Raw genomic sequence first — 17373 nt, forward strand, 5'->3', positions numbered from 1 at the left:
GGTATTAGAGATTAGGGATGACATACAAACTCGACGTAAATTTTGTGGGTCGGCTGGTGAATTTATTCTTTTTTCGTGAACGTGATTAAAAGAAACAGCGGCACTGCAGCTTTATCATCTAGGCCCATGAAGATTTTGTCCCATGTCCAATTATTCGTAAGCCCATAAAACACCATGAACCTTCTAGAAGTTGAAACTATCTGTAAAATCGATTTCAGGGACCAAACTCTAGCTTCCTATTGGGCCAGGTGGAGCTCTTTAAATTTGGCAATGCCCCCTCCAGGAATCTGCAACGTGTCCATTTAGAGGAAACAGCCTAGACGTTTCACCGTGAAATGAAAAAAAGAACAGAAAGAAAAGGTGCATTGGCGTGTACAGCCCAGTCACCCATGCCTGCCCTGGGACCTGGTGATCTGGCGCCGTTGCTACAACATTTGTATTTTTGCCTTCTCAAGCTAATGGGCACACAGACCCAAGCATAAATAGGATAAAGAAAAGTAAAGAAATAACAAAGAGAAAAATATAAATAATTTTGCAAAATTTATCTGAAAAAATAAAATACATTATGGTTAAAACCGAAAATTGAGTCATATTGATATCCTATATTTCTACAAAATAAATAATAAAAAACTAAATAATAGAAATATGGTGAAAGATTGAATGAAAATTTGCAATACTAAGAAATAATATTCTTCGAATGTGCATTTTATTATGGATACCGTATGCACAATTTTTTTGTTAATAAAATTGCCACAATTTTGAGGAAACATTAAGTTTTTTTCTAATAGCATCTCTAACCATTTGTCTAATTAGCATACACTAATTACATGATACTTTGGTTTTCCTCATTTATCTGGGACAAACATTAAATTAAATTCCATTCGTCTGGGACAAACACAAAATTAATTCTTTTGAAAGATTTTTTTATGGGTGTTAAACTAACTCGTGTAAACATATATTACTTCATCAGTTCCAACTTACTGGTCATTCCCACATTTCAATTTTTAGATCATGATCCCCTATCTCCACCTTTCATCAATGCCACATATATCCAGTAATCAAAGTTAACATAACTACTATTAGAATGTACTAAATGAGCATGATAAGGTAATTTGCCGCATCCCCTCATCTGACACGAAATTTGGTAGAGTGATAAATAATCTAAAATAAGAGGTATGTAAATTTTATATATTCCACATGAGCTCTAAATAAGATAATACATATATCGGCGCGTCAAATGCAGATTTTCTAGTTTTTTACTACTAGAAAAATATCTGCGCGTTGCAACGGGTGAAAGTTATAAGCTGTGGTTAGGAGTTTGATCATTTCAAATTAGCATGCGAGTTTTTTTAAAGAGATTCATTATACGGCTTCTTTTGTATTTCAAAAAACGAATGAATTTAAAAACCGATGTATTCAAAAGCAAACGAATTTAAAAACCGCGGATGGCGTACCAAAGTACCAACGAAAACATTTTTCATACACAGATGATGTAGCAAAGTACCGACAAAAATATCTTTAATTTTTATAATATTAGAGAAGAGATTTGATAGGTTGGTCAATAAAGTTGTAGTTACTTTGAAATTTACTAAAAATATAAATGAACCCACGATTAGGACTTAGCCGTGAAGCAAAGCGGGGGACCGTTGGCACACCTTTCCGTCCTCCGCTTTCCATCTCCACCTCCACCGCACTACCAGTACCACCACGTACGTCCACCACCACCTCCACCTCCGCCGTGCGGACGCCGCCGGCTTCCCAATCCCAGCCGCGACGCGGAGGAGGACCAAATTCCTCCCCCACCCCTCCGTCAAATCTGCGCGCACCACCTCCGAGGTAAGCCTCTGCGCTCCCCTGCTCCGGCCTCGGGTTCTCCCTCCACAGCCAGCCGAGCGGGCAAGGCGCCGCCTTAGGCCGCTATTAATTTGTTACTGATTCTTCGCTAATCGCTACGATGCCCTGCTTGCTTTCTCATTTTGTGGTCTCGTGTGTCTAGACTCTAGAATAGGTAGCGCGGCGTCAGCAGGTTTGGGGGTTTGGTTTGCGGCTGCGGAGTTTTCTGCCTTTCAGGCAAAGCAATGGTTATAACCAGGGTTCAAATTTTCGGTTTGGCCGATTCTATCGGAGGTCACCGAAATTTCCAAAATTTTGAACAAAATATTACCAAATTCATAAAAAAATTAGAAATTTCGGTCAAAATATTTTCGTATCGTATCGGGAGGGTCTGAAATGACTGAAATTCCGGAATTTTGAACCCTGGTTATAACTGGGTGGGTTAATCTTCAGGGAGGCTTGATTTAGAATTTCTTTAGTTTACAAAGAATAAAGGCTTGTCAAATGTTTTGTGTCAAAACTTATAGTAACAAGTTTAGGACATGAAACATGGAGAGAGTTTGATGATTTCTAAAGAGCAATGGTAATTCGGTGGTTCTACACTAGTGTGGTGGATGTGATCCAAGCTGTCAATAATGAGGCCACACTTTGGTAGTTTGGTCTTTGGCGGGAGCTTTGAAACTCCAAAAGCTGTTGTCTAAGTAGTTCTTGCGTCCTAGAGAGGTCGGCTTGAGTTTCTTCAGTTTTTGAGTGGGTGTGTGTTGTGTTCTGTAAGACTTTCGGTGGGTGGGTGTCAGGGTTTGTTTAAATCTTGCATCCCTTGCATTTCTTTCTCTCTCTTAATGAAATGATATGCATATCTCTTGCGTGTTCGAAAAAAAAAATCAGTGCTTCTACTTTCATCACATGATGGTTTTGGACATTTTGGCCTCTGAGAGACCCTGGCATGGATTGACTTGTTGGAACGATTGCTACTGCTCATTTCCTTGTCTTTTGCAGCATATAAACATGAATACAATAATTTCTCTCCAATTTTTCCAAAATAGAAATCTAGCTTCGGTTCAAGATCAGCAAGAAGTCTGACATATAAATGTATGGAAATGACAGCTCCAGTATCTGATTAAATTTTTGAGTAAATAATGAAGACTGCTGGTAAAAATAACGTAGTTGAAGTAAGGGAGAAGAGAGAAGAGACAAAAAAAGTTTGGGTCTCTAGGGACCTGATCAATGAATATTAAAGTCCTGGGATCCATTAAAGTTTTGAGTAAATATTGAAAACAACTACTGAAAACTCGATGTAATAATTATTCTGTATTTTTTTAACCATGTATGCAGATTTGAGGACTGGAGATCCAAGCAGTCTGTTATGTCACTGCGGAGGCATAATGCTTTAAGTTCACTTAAGGAAAGAACTGCTGGAATTTTTGCATTCCTAGGAAACCTTGTGCATTCTGAAACCTTAGAGAGATCGGTGCTGCATGAAATGAAGTTGACAACTGGAACTCTTCATCCTCAGGGACCATTTCTGCAAAGCTGGAACAAGATATTTGTTTTGTCATGTATCTTTGCAGTTTCTGTGGACCCATTGTTCTTCTATATCCCGGTTATCAATGAAAGCAATACATGCTGGTATTTGGATAAAAAGTTGGAAATCACAGCAAGTGTCCTGCGCTTTTTCACAGATATCTTCTATATACTCCATATCATATTTCAGTTCAGGACAGGCTATATCGCGTCTTCTCCTACAACTTTTGATCGGGGTGTCTTGGTTGAGGACAGATATGCAATAGCAAAGCGATACTTGTCAACATATTTCCTGATTGATGTCTTTGCTGTTCTACCCCTCCCTCAGGTACTCGGCATGGCATGTACTTAGTTAAGCTTAGTATGGAGCTATTTTATAGTATAGTTCACATGATCCTTTAGAATTATGATGGAGTGGATGCACCTTTGATAGTCCCTACATGATAAAAATAATAGATATTCACATCTTTTATGATTTATAATGATATAATGGAATTCACATGTTGGAATTATGGGTTGATTAGTGAGGATGCACTTTTGGTAGATACCACATTATGAAAATAAAAGATTTTGGTTTTGGCCTGTTTCAAGAGTGACACTGATACATGCAATCCATATGTTAGAAAAATGGGGTCATATACAAAGAGCTTTGTCTGTTTCTTCTATGAATTTGCAGTCTTAATAGTGCACTAAGTTATGCGCCTTTGATTTCTCAGTCAAGCTTGTAAGCATGGTCAATTTTGTTACCAGATGGTTATTTTGGTTGTGCTACCTAATCTTCGAAGCTCAGAGGTTGCAAAAGCCAAAAATATCTTGATGTTTATAGTTCTATGCCAATATGTGCCTCGACTGATCAGAATAAGACCACTGTATCTCCAAATCACAAGGTCTGCTGGGGTAATTACAGAGACACCATGGCCTGGTGCTGTTTTGATCCTTTTAATTTACTTGCTCGCCAGTCATGTAAGTATTCTATTCAATAACTCTGGATAGTCAACAATGCCAAATAAATTGTCCTTTGCCAGAGCAATATTTAACTGCAATAGTGAAAAGCTGAAAACATGATCAATTTCCTGTAAAGATTAAATGAATTTATTATTGATCAAAATAAATTCGGCTAACTTGGTTTGAGGTGTGGTATGGGTGGAATATCACTTGCGTAGTCTCATCTTTTTCTTTTTTGGCCAAACCAGAGCCATAAACACCTCGTCTTGTGGTTTTCATCAGCAAAGTTGTCTAAATTTGTATACAGAAAGCAATGGTGTAACCTTTAAAAGTTTTTTTTTTTACTTAAAGTTACAGAAATCTTAGAAGGAAAATGATTTTGTCCAACATTTTCTCTGCGAAAGAAACGGAATTTTAGTTTGTCCAATCTGAAATACACTCTAATGGTAACAATATAAATTATTAATTTATATCAGCTATCATGTAACAAATATTTTCAATGAAGTTTGATGCTTAGTGCTTAGTAGTTCATCCTTTTTCTTGTGGGTCAATTCTCAAGAGATATTCTATCACCTATACACCAATTTCAGTGTCATCAATGCATATTTGCAACAATCTTGTCCACTTTTTCTATGATTATATATTTCCATGCTTTATTGGCTCTATCTGTTTCCTAATGGGTGTCATTTAGGAAGTCATAACAGTCAAGATTTACAAAATAAAAGTCTTTATATTGGTAAGAAAATAATATGTATGGATTTTGTTTTCTGTAAAAAAAATGGCTATAATATCCTTATAGGTGACAACACTTTGGTCTCTCAAGTTTTGCTTGAGGCTCCTGTTGGGCTCTGATGTATCATCCAGATGTGTGTGTCCTCAAATTTTCCTCATTAAAAATTAAAATTGGATCCACCGAGAGCAGCGCCTGTACAGGACTTGTCGGTGTTGACTCTTGACCTCTTGACTTGGCCAACTTGTTTGATATGCGTGTCCTTGTGGTGCTCCAACTGGTTTTAAGGAGTAAAGACAATCTTGACCCATAGTCGGAAAACTTTGAGGACTGGGTGGATAAATTGGAATGTCACGGACAATCACAACCAAGGAATGGCCTATGGAAACTTGACTTCATACTACTAAATTGGCAAATAATTAAAATATTAGTGGCCCCTGCAACCATCTAGTTGACTTCATTCATAAGTGGGATACTTTTGCAACTGCAGTGCCACTAAATTGGATATAATTAAATATTTCTGTGCACCTTATATATTTATGAAAAATCTTTTAACTGCTGCAGGTCCTTGGAGCACTCTGGTACTTGCTTTCCATTGAACGCAAAGATGCCTGCTGGAGAGACGTGTGTCGTAATAATAGTACAGGCTGTAATCAGGCATACTTGTACTGTGGGGATAAGGAAAACATATTCTTACAGACTGCTTGCCTTCCAATCAACTCAAACAATATAGATCCGAACTTTGGAATTTATGTGCCGGCTCTAAATAATGTCTCACAATCAACTGATTTTTTGGCAAAACTATTCTATTGTGTTTGTTGGGGTCTGCAAAATCTTAGGTCCGTGCAAAACTGAAACATTTAAAATATTTTCTGCTTGAGCTAATAAACTTCTGTATGCCACATATATTTATGTGTTGGTCTATTTAATGCAGCTCTCGGGGCCAAAACCTTAAGACAAGCACTTACACATGGGAGATTCTGTTTGCAGTTTTTGTCTCAATATCAGGCTTGGTTCTGTTTGCACTGCTAATTGCTAATGTGCAGGTAAACATATTTAGCATCATTGGCTATGAATTTTACAAGTCATTTTCTTGATTTACGTTATTATTCAAGCTTTTCATAATAGAACTTGCATAGCAAATCAGAAATATGCTAAAATTTTAAGTGTGTTATGAGTCTAATGCCTACATAATCAATTGAAGAGAACATGAATGCTATCTACTGCTGCTAAAGATATATCCTAGAATAACAGAGAATATTTTTATGAGTGAATTATGGAAAACTGAACTATAGTTAATCAAATTAATTATGAGAAAAATGAGTCCCAACTTATTTTATCTCCTAGGGATGTGAAACTAAAGATATGGAACCTTGTGCCAGATTCAGTCCAATACCATTTTGAGATAAGACTAGCATAATCTTGGTAGGAATAAGATCATCAAACCTTATTTGCAACACTTGTCTTTGTACAAAATGGTTCAGGTCTTCTACTACAAAGAATGTTTAACAGGATCCCTGACATTGAATGAAATTATGTGTTTTTGCTGAGTGATGATAAATGCGTAATTTGGGTAGCTAACTCATGCTTCCATTTTTTGTGAGTTTTACAGACCTATTTGAAGTCAGCCCATTTGAGAGAAGAAGAAATGAGAGTGAAAAGCCGTGATACAGATCAATGGATGTCATATCGACTGCTTCCTGAGAATCTCAAGGAACGAATACGGCGTCATGAAAAATATAGATGGCACCAGACGAGCGGGGTTGACGAAGAACTCTTGCTTATGAACCTCCCCAAGGATCTTAGAAGGGCTATAAAACGGCATCTTTGCTTATCACTTCTTATGAGGGTATGTTCTCACATGCTTCTTTTGCAGAGTAACCTGCTGTAGTAATCTTATTTTTGTGGCTTATCCAATTTCAGAAAATAAGTTGGTTAAGTAAATAATTTGGCCATTTTCACGTAGCTCAGCCAAATCCAGTTACAGTAGCAGACCCAAGAAATACGAACTGAGATTTGGCTGAGCACCACTTGTTTTCTATTTATTGTAGCATAATATTTTCAGTCCGTGCAGCTCATCATGCTATATTGTTTAAAACCGGAATTGCATTTTCCTCACAATTGTTGATAACATCAAAGTATCCTGGTTGTTCAAGAATGACAAAGACCATGTTCCAAAAGGCACATAAATGAAAGCTAAAGGCTTCTTTTACCGCTTATGTGTTGCAAGGTCTCATTTTTTTTCTCTCTGAGCCTAAGCCAATTACCTCTTTTTTTAGATAATGGAATAAAACATCCCGGCGTTTGCTCATCAGAGCTACAGCCAATTATTACAAAAGTAACACCCAAACACTGAGTGTAGTTCAAATGAATTAAACACACCCAACAGAATAAAAGATCAAACTAAGATAAGGAGAGCACATTTATTTAAGTCTATTTGTGAATCTCCATCCATAATTTGCAAAGAGTTGCATGACCGTTGTCTCAAGCCTACGACATGCAACCTTCATAAGCTCTCGATCATCTTCACACATTTGCAGCTGTGCCCAAAATCGGAGCCAATATGTTGCCCTGAAAATTACCTGCATATATGAGATAGATGGTGATTTGTCAAAAACCATATCATTCCTAGTCAACCACAGAGCCCAACATATGGCAGAAGCTCCTACAAGTGTGAGTTTACTCTTCTTCTTGTCTACCCCAAAAGCCAACCTCAAACATATTAGATATGGTAGTAGGAAGGTATAAACCAAGAGAGAACTGTACTGCTCTCCAAACAAATTTTGCATAATGACACTCTAAAAAGATGTTGAATAGTCTCATTTTTCATAAAAAAACATCTTAAATTGCCATTCCAATTTCGTCTTGCCAAATTATCCTTGGTTAGCACAACCCCTTTAAGCAAGTACCACATAAAAATCTTAATCTTAAGCGGCATCTTAAGCTTCCAAATAATCTTATTTCTCTCAATATAACCATTATTAATTAAAGCTAGATACATTGACCTAACAGAAAATATTCCATTCTGAATATGTACAATAGAAGCACACAATTCATGCCAATATGCAATATTCTCACCAACTAATGATCTCCTAAAGGAAACATTGAGTATAATAGATCTCATAATATTAGCAATAGTAGAACTTTTCCTTCGGACAATAGAGTATAAAGATGGATATTTGTCTTTAAAAGCCAGGTTTCCTTGCCATTTATCTTCCCAGAACCTTATTTGTTTCCCATTATTTACAATCCAAGAACCCATATCTAAGAAGTTATCTTTGACCTTCATGAGACCTGACCAAAAATGAGAATCATCCTGTTTCTTATTAACTTGGCTTATAGACTGATTGTAGAGATACTTTCTCTTCAATAGATTTTGCCATACACCTTCCTCGTTAATCAACTTAAGCAACCACTTACTCAAGAGACACTTGTTTTGTATTTCCAAGTTATGAACCCCTAAATCTTCCTGATCCTTAGGTTGACAAATGATATCCCATCTAGTAAGTCTGTACTTTTTTTTATGGTCATCCCCTTGCCAAAAGAACCGTGATCTATAATAATTAATTTTTTGAAGAACCCCTTTCGGTATCTCAAAAAAAGATATCATAAACATAGTTAAACTTGAAAGTACAGAGTTAATCAAAACCAGTCTACCCCCAACAGATAAATGTTTTCCTTTCCAACTACTAAGTTTTTTTCTCAATTCTTTGCTCAATCACTTTCCAATCTCTATTATTCAGTTTTCTAAAATGCATTGGTATACCAAGATATTTAACTGGGAGAGAGCCAAACTTACAACCAAAGATGTTAGAATACTCATCATAATATTCCTTTGCCTGACCAAAACAAAATAATTCACTCTTATGAAAATTTATTTTTAAGCCAGACAACTTTTCAAACACAGATAAAATCAATTTAAGATTCTTCGCTTGTTGTAAGTCATGTTCCAAAAAAAGGATGGTATCATCTGCATACTGTAAAATAGATAAACCATCATCCACTAGGTGAGGGACTACCCCATTCAATGAACCAGCGTCTTTAGCCCTCTTAATTAATAAAGTAAGCATATATGCCACTATATTAAAAATAATTGGAGATAAAGGATCTCCTTGCCTTAGACCTTTGTAAGTTTGAAAATTATTACCGGTTTAATCATTTACTCTAATACCAACATGTCCCCCTTGAATAAAAGAAGATATCCACTCACACCATTTAGGAGAGAAACCTTTCATTCTGAGCGTCTATTGTACAAAAGACCATTTAACCTTGTCATAGGCTTTTTCAAAATCGATCTTAAAAATCACAACACTTTTATTTTTGCGATGTAATTCGTGCATAGTTTCATGCAAAATAACAACACCTTCCATAATATTTCTCCCAGGTATAAAAGCAGTTTGAGTAGGGATAATCACCTTTTGAGCAACACTCATTATTCTATTCGTAGCAACTTTGGTAAAGATCTTAAAACTAACATTAAGTAAGTAGATAGGCCTATATTGTTGAATTTTCATGGCCTCAGCACACTTAGGCAAAAGAATAATATAGTACCAAAGTTAAGGGAGAATAAAGGTAAAGTACCATTATAAAAATCTCTGAAAAGATCCAATATATCATCCTTAATGACATCCCAAAAGACCTGATAAAACTCAGCAGGAAATCCATCAGGACCTGGAGTTTTATTATGTTCCATTTGAAAAATAGCCTCTTTAATTTCCTTTCCAGTGAATTCTTGTATTAAAGCTTCATTCTCCAATTGAGATACTTGTGGGATGTCCACAAAATTATTTTCATCAAACTAGAGATTAGAATCATCAGGAGGACCAAAGAGGCCTTTATAATAAGTGGTAATATGCGATTTTAGATTTGCATCATCATTTATCAATTGATCCCCATCTTGAAGTTGAAAAATTCTGGTTTTTCTATGTTTGCCGTTAGCAACCAAATGAAAATACTTTGTATTTGAATCACCCTCCAAAATATCCTTAGTTTTAGCCCTTTGATACCACTTAATTTCTTCTTCTCTCAAAAGAGTAAGCCAATTACCTCTAAAATGGTGAAGTAGGTCTTCCAATAGTCGTGTGCTTTAGGTGCACACCAGTAATATAGCTTGAAATGTTCAGTGCATGAAATGTGTTTGAGGTACTTATGTAGAAACTGGAAAATTAAGTCATGTAAAACCGTTGATGTACTAGTAATGGGTCATCTTTTCACATTTTAAGGTTCTGGGTTCAGACATTATGTTCAGAAAGCATTACCAAACTGGGAAGCAGTGGGAAGGGTGAAAAGGACGACGGCCATTGGGGTTTACATGGTGAATCGGAAATCAGCTCCATCATCCAACTTCTGTAGTTTCAATGCATCTGAAATGCTCTTCATTTACGCTTATAGGCATCTTTTTTCACAGCATTGGATTTAGTAGCAGCATAGCAAGTCACCAGTTTGGCTGTGGCTTTTGAAGGTCACGTGTTTATTTCTTTTTTTTTTTTTGGATGTATAAAATTTTGTTGGAGCTATAACGGCAAAATCTTACTGGAATTAGTAAATAACTCCTCTAACTAACTAGGAGTAAATTAAACAGGACAACAATGCCAAACGAAGCCATAATCTAGGGAGGTTCTTTGGGGACATGTTCCAGGGAAACCTTGAATCTGTTGCAGCAGTAACCGTTGTGTTAATATCTTATTTGTGTGAATGTAGATCATTTATCTCCCTGCTATGTATTTTACAATTCTGTTTTCTTTGCTGCAGGTTCCAATGTTTGAAAACATGGATGATCCGCTCTTGGATGCCTTGTGCGACCGCCTAAAGTCTGTTCTATATACAGAAGGCAGCTGCATAATTCGTGAAGAGGATCCAGTATATGAAATGCTCTTCATCATGAGAGGTGATCTCATGAGTGTGACAACTGATGGTGGAATAACCGGCTTCTTCAAATCTGATGTTTTGAAAGGTGGAGATTTCTGTGGCGAAGAGCTCCTGACCTGGGCTCTTGACCCCACATCAGTTTCCAGGCTCCCTAGCTCAACCAGGACAGTGGAGACAATGTCCGAAGTCGAAGCTTTTGCCCTGACGGCTGAAGACTTGAAGTATGTGGCCACCCAGTTCCGACGGCTCTACCGCAAACAGCTCCGGCACACGTTTAGGGCCCCTTTGAATTGTAGTAGCGAAATAGTGGAGGAACAGGAAAACACATTATTCTGACAGAAATATAAGTGTAAAACAGATGATTGCAAAACACATGAATAATTGTTTGATTGGGCCACAGAGAAAACATAGGAATCGGATGACTTTTCCTGGACCTCTTGCTAAATTTCCTCTAAAACCTATATGTAATGAGCTATTCCATTGAAATTGTATAGGATTTAGAAAATTCCAATCCTTTGAATCAAAGGGCCAAATAGGAAAATTTTCTATAGGATTTCAATCTTATGAAATTCCTTCATAAATCCTTTGATTCAAAGGGGGCTTTTAAGGCTTATTCGGTTTGGAGGAATTTGAATCCATAGGAATAGGAAAAGTGGAGGAATAACAATGTTAACATACATTAATCCATAGGAATTTTTTCAAGAGGTTTGAGCGGATGGAAAAATTCATGTTTCCTCTGTATAATTTGTAGGAGAGGAAATTTTCCTTTGGTTTTCCTATACTTCAATCCTACAAACTGAATGACACTCATAGTAATTAATCATTAGAAATCGAAATCCTCTGTTTTTCCTCCAAAACGGACGAGCCCTTAGGTTCTACTCGCAGCCTGTTTCATACAAGCAGCCTGGCATAGGTACTGCAGAAAGAAGATCGAAGACTCTCTACGCGAGAAGGAGAAGAGGTTGCAGTTCGCAATCGTTAATGACGGTGCTACAACTCTCAGCTTCAGGGCAGCAATATATGCTTCGCGTTTCACTGGCAACATGATGCGGATCTTGAGGAGAAATGCCACCCGCAAGGCCTGGCTGCAGGAAAGTGTGCCTGCAAGGTTGTTACAAAAACCAGCAGAACCCAACTTTGCTGCAGAAGAGCACTAGTTCTGTTTACCACGAATGCGTAAGGAAATTTTTGTGCATGGCTTGTGCACTTTTTACTTGCTGATGTTTTTTCTTTTGGTTGACACTGACCTACAAATTGAGGAGAGGAAAAAAATCGCAATAGGTATCTCTCTGTAACACTGTATATGTGTTGGTGTATGATAATAGGTCCAATAATACTTTAGGGACATCTGTAGTTATATTAGTATTCTGTTAAACATGTAGCAGTTCAGTACAAGAATTATTCTGAATATATGGAATAATAAACAGAGTAGGCATATTTACTTATAACAGGGTATATTTACTTATAACTCAAGGGTCACCATATCAGGTAATCTAGAAGAGCATAATATCAGAATCTGAACCTTAGTAGTTGATCAGCATAACATTGCTAAGACCAATACCATAAAACACCATTATTTACCTGTGATTTCTGTAATCAGTATACTTTGACATCAAGATCAAGATTTATAATTTTTAGGTCATTAAATCCCTTAAGTGATACTGTCATGATGCATCATGTATGAATGAAATCATATTAATCCTCTGGATTACTATTCAGCATGGCAACATAAGGATCTGATCATGTTAGTTTATTAGTATGTAGCAAATTTCAATATCTCTGATGGTCATTGCATAAGCATAATTAAGGATTTAATCATGCTAGTGTGATTTCTATTTTAGTAATGCAATTCATAGGTTTATTCATGTGAGCATTCATTCATCATGGGCATACTGGCATCATCCAATCTAGCAAATCAATTGATCTAGAACCCTAGAACTAGTAATTACAATCCATAGCATAGAGTCATTAAGTTGACCATTAGGATTAACCTAATGGTACACCACAATCATATATCAGTAGCACAAAAGGGAATAACATCTTACCAATATAAAACACTAGAAATCAGGAGAGGGGGGGGGGGGGGGGGGGGGGAGTACAGACCGGAGAGCACACTCATGGAGATAGGTCGGGGCCGCCGGAGTTGCGCGGTGCTTGGCACCGGCCATCTCCACGGCAGCCATGGCAATTGGAGAGGCAGGGCAACGGGTAGGGTTAGAGTTGGGATGAGAGAGAAAAAGAGGGAGGATAAGGGGAAAAGAAGAAGGAAGGAAAGAGAGAGGAGGCGGCGGCGGCACCCCGCCGGGCAGCCAGGCAGAGGCGGCGGCGACGCCCCCTACAATTGGGGCGCAGCCCTTGTGCGCCACAGCGCCATGGAGAGAAGAGAGCGAGAAAGAGAAAGGGAAAAACGAGATGAAGAGGAAAACGAGAATAAGAGAGAAGAGGAGGAAGGTGGGCTAGGTGGGTTATGTTTTGTTGGGCTTTTATTTGTGTGAGCTGTAGATGGTGGAAATTAAAAAAATTAAAAAGTAGAATATGGAATACAAAGAAAACTATTATCTCTATCTCTACTATTATAAAAAAAGTTTAAGATGTTTTTGTCGGAGTTTTTTCGTTCGTCGTGAAAATTTGTGTTCGATTTCTATTCGGCTTAGGCTTGACTTGTCCGTGGCACGCAGAATCCAGACGCGCGATGGAGATCGAAGGCAGATTTTGCTTCATGTCTTGACTCCCGATATCTCACGTCTCAGCGTCACCATCTTTTTTTTTTTCGTCCGCTCTGTGTTCTGTCTCCGCCTCGTGTGTCGCATGGCCCACCGGACCGTGCATTTCCAGATCATTACCGATCATGTTTGCAGTTTGCATCGTCTTGCATGCGATGGAGAAAAGCATGGCGTCACTGATCATGCCGCATTGCTGCTGACTGCCAAGAATTGATTTGTCAGATGAGAGTTTCATGCATGCGTGCATGCAGCGTGCACTAAAGTTATAGCCATTAGTATGGAACTACTCGCTCCGGTTCACTTTTATAAATTTAACCATCAATAACTTTAAATATTTAGTTTAAAAAAATTAGAACAACATATATAGATTTGTCTTTTAAAATACTATAATAAAAATAAACATGCATTTATTTATTATATATATTATAATAGAAAAATAAGATTTGTTATTGTCCAAAACGTCAATTAAAATAGAACCGGAGGGACTATAGTTTATGCAAAATGAGTTACACATCCCAAATTAAATAAAAGAAGAAATATTTCAGTCATTACTCCCAAATCTTTATTTTCCACTTCCTCGGAGCTAAATTTCATGTATCAAATTTGCATTCAGTATCCATCTATCTATACTTAATTAAAAAAATTCATAAGACTTCCGATGGAATTTTCGCCTGCTACTCGACTCTCATCATCTCGTGTCATCCCACATTGTGCCATCAATTGTTACACTACACCCGATTGAAATCTCTACTATTATAAAAATTGAAGATGTTTTTGCTGGTATTTTGATACGTCATTTGTATTTGAGTCAGTTTTTAAGTTCCTCCGCTTTTGAAAATACAGATCCGTGTATGAGTCGGATTTTAAGTTCGTTTGCTTTTGAAAATACAAAAGAAGTCATATAAGAAATTTCTTAAAAAAACTTGCATGCTAACTTGATATGGAAGTCAGATTCCTAATTGCAGCTCATGATTTTATAAAAAAAATCTAAGCGAATTCCCACCGTAAATTTTATCCTAGCTAAAACCGTACAACAATAATAAGATTAAAATAACATTCACCCGTTGCAACGCACGTGCATTTTTCTAGTAGAATACTTAAATTTGTTTAAAATCTTCAAAATAAGTTCTTGTGCCCAAAAACAAAATCTAAATCTCAATTCAAATACAAATCGGAATCATCACAAAATCCTAGAGAAAACACTACTACAAGATCACAAGAACATATTTCATCAACAACAACGACTACACAAGAACATCACACGCACAAAAACACCAACGCCAGAAGGGAAGGGTGTCGCCGTTGTCGTAGGGCCGCTGGGCCGCTGCTGCCTCCCCTCCCGCTGGATCCGGCGGAGGGGAGAGTGCCGTCCCTGCCCACCACCGTGGGAGGGGGAGGGGGAGGGGGAGGGGGAACGGCGCCGCCGCCGGTGGGGAAGGGGGAGCCTCCCGTCCCGCTGGATCCGGCGACGGGGAGGACGCCGCTCATGCCCGCCACCGTGGAAGGGGGAGGGGGAACGGCACCGCCGCCGGTGGGGGAAGGGGAGCCTCCCCTCCGGCTGGATCCGGCAGCGGGGAGGACACCGCATCCGCCCGCCACTGTGTGAGGGGGAGGGGGAACGACGCCACCGCCGGTGGGGGAGGAGGAGCGGCGCCGCCGCGGCGAAGGGGGAGAGGCTCCGCCATTGGGACGCCGCGCCACCGCTGCCTCCCCTCCCGCTGGATCCTGCGGAGGGGAGGGCGCCGCCCCTGCCCGCCACCTCCCCTCCTGCTGTTTGCCGTAGCCAGCCACCGTGGGAGGGGGAGGGGAAGGGCGCTGCCGCGGCGGAGGGGGAGGGGGAGCGGCGTTACCGTGGGAGGGGGGGAGGAGGAGCGGTGCCGCCACGACAGAGGGGGAGAGGCGACGGCGTCGTTTTGAGAGAGAGAGAGGGGGAGAAAAAATGATTTTAGGGTTAGGGTTTAGCTGACGACCTTTTATATAGGTTTGGATCAATCTGGAGCAACGATCAGATCGGACAGCTGTGGCTGCTCCCGCATCGGGCTGCGATTCCCAGGCCGCCGCACAGTTGGACCGTCTCATGGGCCGCGTGTATTCTCCGCACGGAATAAGTTCAGTTTAGGTCCCTTAAGGCTGTTATTTCCTTCTAAGACTACTAATAAGACTACTAAACGGTGCATTTTTCGCAAAAATTATCTATATGAAAGTTGTTTTAGAAAACATATTAATCTATTTTTTACTAATACTTAATTAATTATAGATTAATAAACTACCACGTTTTCCGTAACAGTACTCTCTAAGAAAATGAAAATGGCTAATCTCTATCTATACTTATATACTTCAAAAATTTGAAAATGTTTCCATCGTCCGTCTAAAATTAAAAAAAGAACGAAAAAATTCGTTTGTATGTAAAAAGAAAAAAGTCCGATTTCATCGTTTACACGTTATCTACCTCTAATCTAATATAATCTAACATTATATATACCTATACCTAATCTTCCGGTGAAATTTTCGTTCGTCCTCACCTATTTTTGTCCGTCAACATCCCAAGTCCAACACACAACAAATCATATAGAGTCCGCATCAAATAGTACTTCATCTTCAGTTACCCAGAAGAGAACTAACGAGAAATTTCAATTCGCGGGCTGAAAAATTAAGCTCTGAAAATTTCAATAAAATTCCAAAGAGTGTAATTGTAATTTAATTATACAAGTTTGTATAATTTAATTATACACCTACCAACTTAAAAAAATATCCCAAATTTTAAGGAAATTTGTATTTCAATTAATTACATAATGTAAATCTTTTTTTAACTTTTTCTTAATTTTCTTGTCTTTACACTTCCCGTGCAACGCACGGGCATTTTGCTAGTAGAATACTTAAATTTGTTTAAAATCTTCAAAATAAATTCTTGTGTATCTTGAAATATTATTGCAGTCACTGTTTATTCATTTTATAAGATTGGTAACTTAGTTTAAAGAGCATCATTTTAAGCACATATAAATACAACTTTTTGTTTACATTTAAAATTAGATCTTTTAGTTCACATTTAAAGTTGTTATACAAATCACAATTTTCACCAAAGTAAATCATACAAATATATTTGACCATATTCTACACAATAAGCTATCTAGATGGGTCATGGAGTGAGAGTCGACAATCTATACTATCATAGATCAAGCATATTAGGAATTAGTGTCGCGCCCAAAAAAATTGCCTTTTTCCAGAACGCTAGTGTCCCCGTCCCAGGAAAAGCCGGGGTACACCACACAAATATGATACAAAAGACTGTCACGCCCCGAACTAGTCCCGAGCGGAACTAGCCCGTGACGCTCCAAATTAACCTGTTAATTGATACCAGTCCCAGGAAACAGTGCTGGTATAACAGGAAGACAGAATATCACAGCAACAGAGGTCTCTTTATTATAGAGTAGGGGTACAGTCATGTTGGGCTGCGGACAGATCCCGAGCTCACAACTGCATTACAAAAGGAACGCGGAAGCCAAGACTTGGACCACACATCACAGGCGCGACTTGGGAACTAGGCCGAAACCCTAAAACTCATCGTAGCCGGCTTGCTCCTGAAGGAACTCCTCGTCAGCGGGATCCGCTTCATCTTCTTCAGCAACTGGGGGGGGGGGGGGGAAATTATTTATATGGAGCAAGGGTGAGTACGAGAGTACTCAGCAAGCCATAGGAAATAAGTGTTTAATGCAGGCTTCAAAGAAGGGCTGCTGTTTTTGCAATTGATTT

The 17373-nt window shown here is 38.5% G+C and overlaps 1 protein-coding gene and 1 long non-coding RNA gene across 2 annotated transcripts; one reads left to right on the forward strand and one right to left on the reverse strand.

The window, feature by feature from the left end:
- The first annotated feature begins 1600 nt into the window (after nucleotides 1-1600).
- Nucleotides 1601-11345, forward strand: LOC127777173 (cyclic nucleotide-gated ion channel 1-like). The gene is made up of 7 exons (XM_052303713.1): nucleotides 1601-1836; nucleotides 3169-3685; nucleotides 4108-4320; nucleotides 5597-5871; nucleotides 5967-6078; nucleotides 6645-6881; nucleotides 10784-11345. Exons 1-7 carry the CDS (start codon nucleotides 1601-1603, stop codon nucleotides 11234-11236), a joined length of 2043 nt encoding a protein of 680 aa, XP_052159673.1. The 3' UTR covers nucleotides 11237-11345.
- On the reverse strand, nucleotides 7288-13351 carry LOC127777174 (uncharacterized). Its single transcript, XR_008018267.1, has 2 exons — nucleotides 13004-13351; nucleotides 7288-7614 (listed from the first exon to the last, which is right to left on the reverse strand). It is a non-coding gene; the product is annotated as an uncharacterized LOC127777174 (long non-coding RNA).
- Between the last annotated feature and the right edge of the window lie 4022 nt (nucleotides 13352-17373).

Source organism: Oryza glaberrima, chromosome 6 (assembly GCF_000147395.1).
Source record: "Oryza glaberrima chromosome 6, OglaRS2, whole genome shotgun sequence".
NCBI classification, from domain to species: Eukaryota; Viridiplantae; Streptophyta; class Magnoliopsida; order Poales; family Poaceae; genus Oryza; species Oryza glaberrima.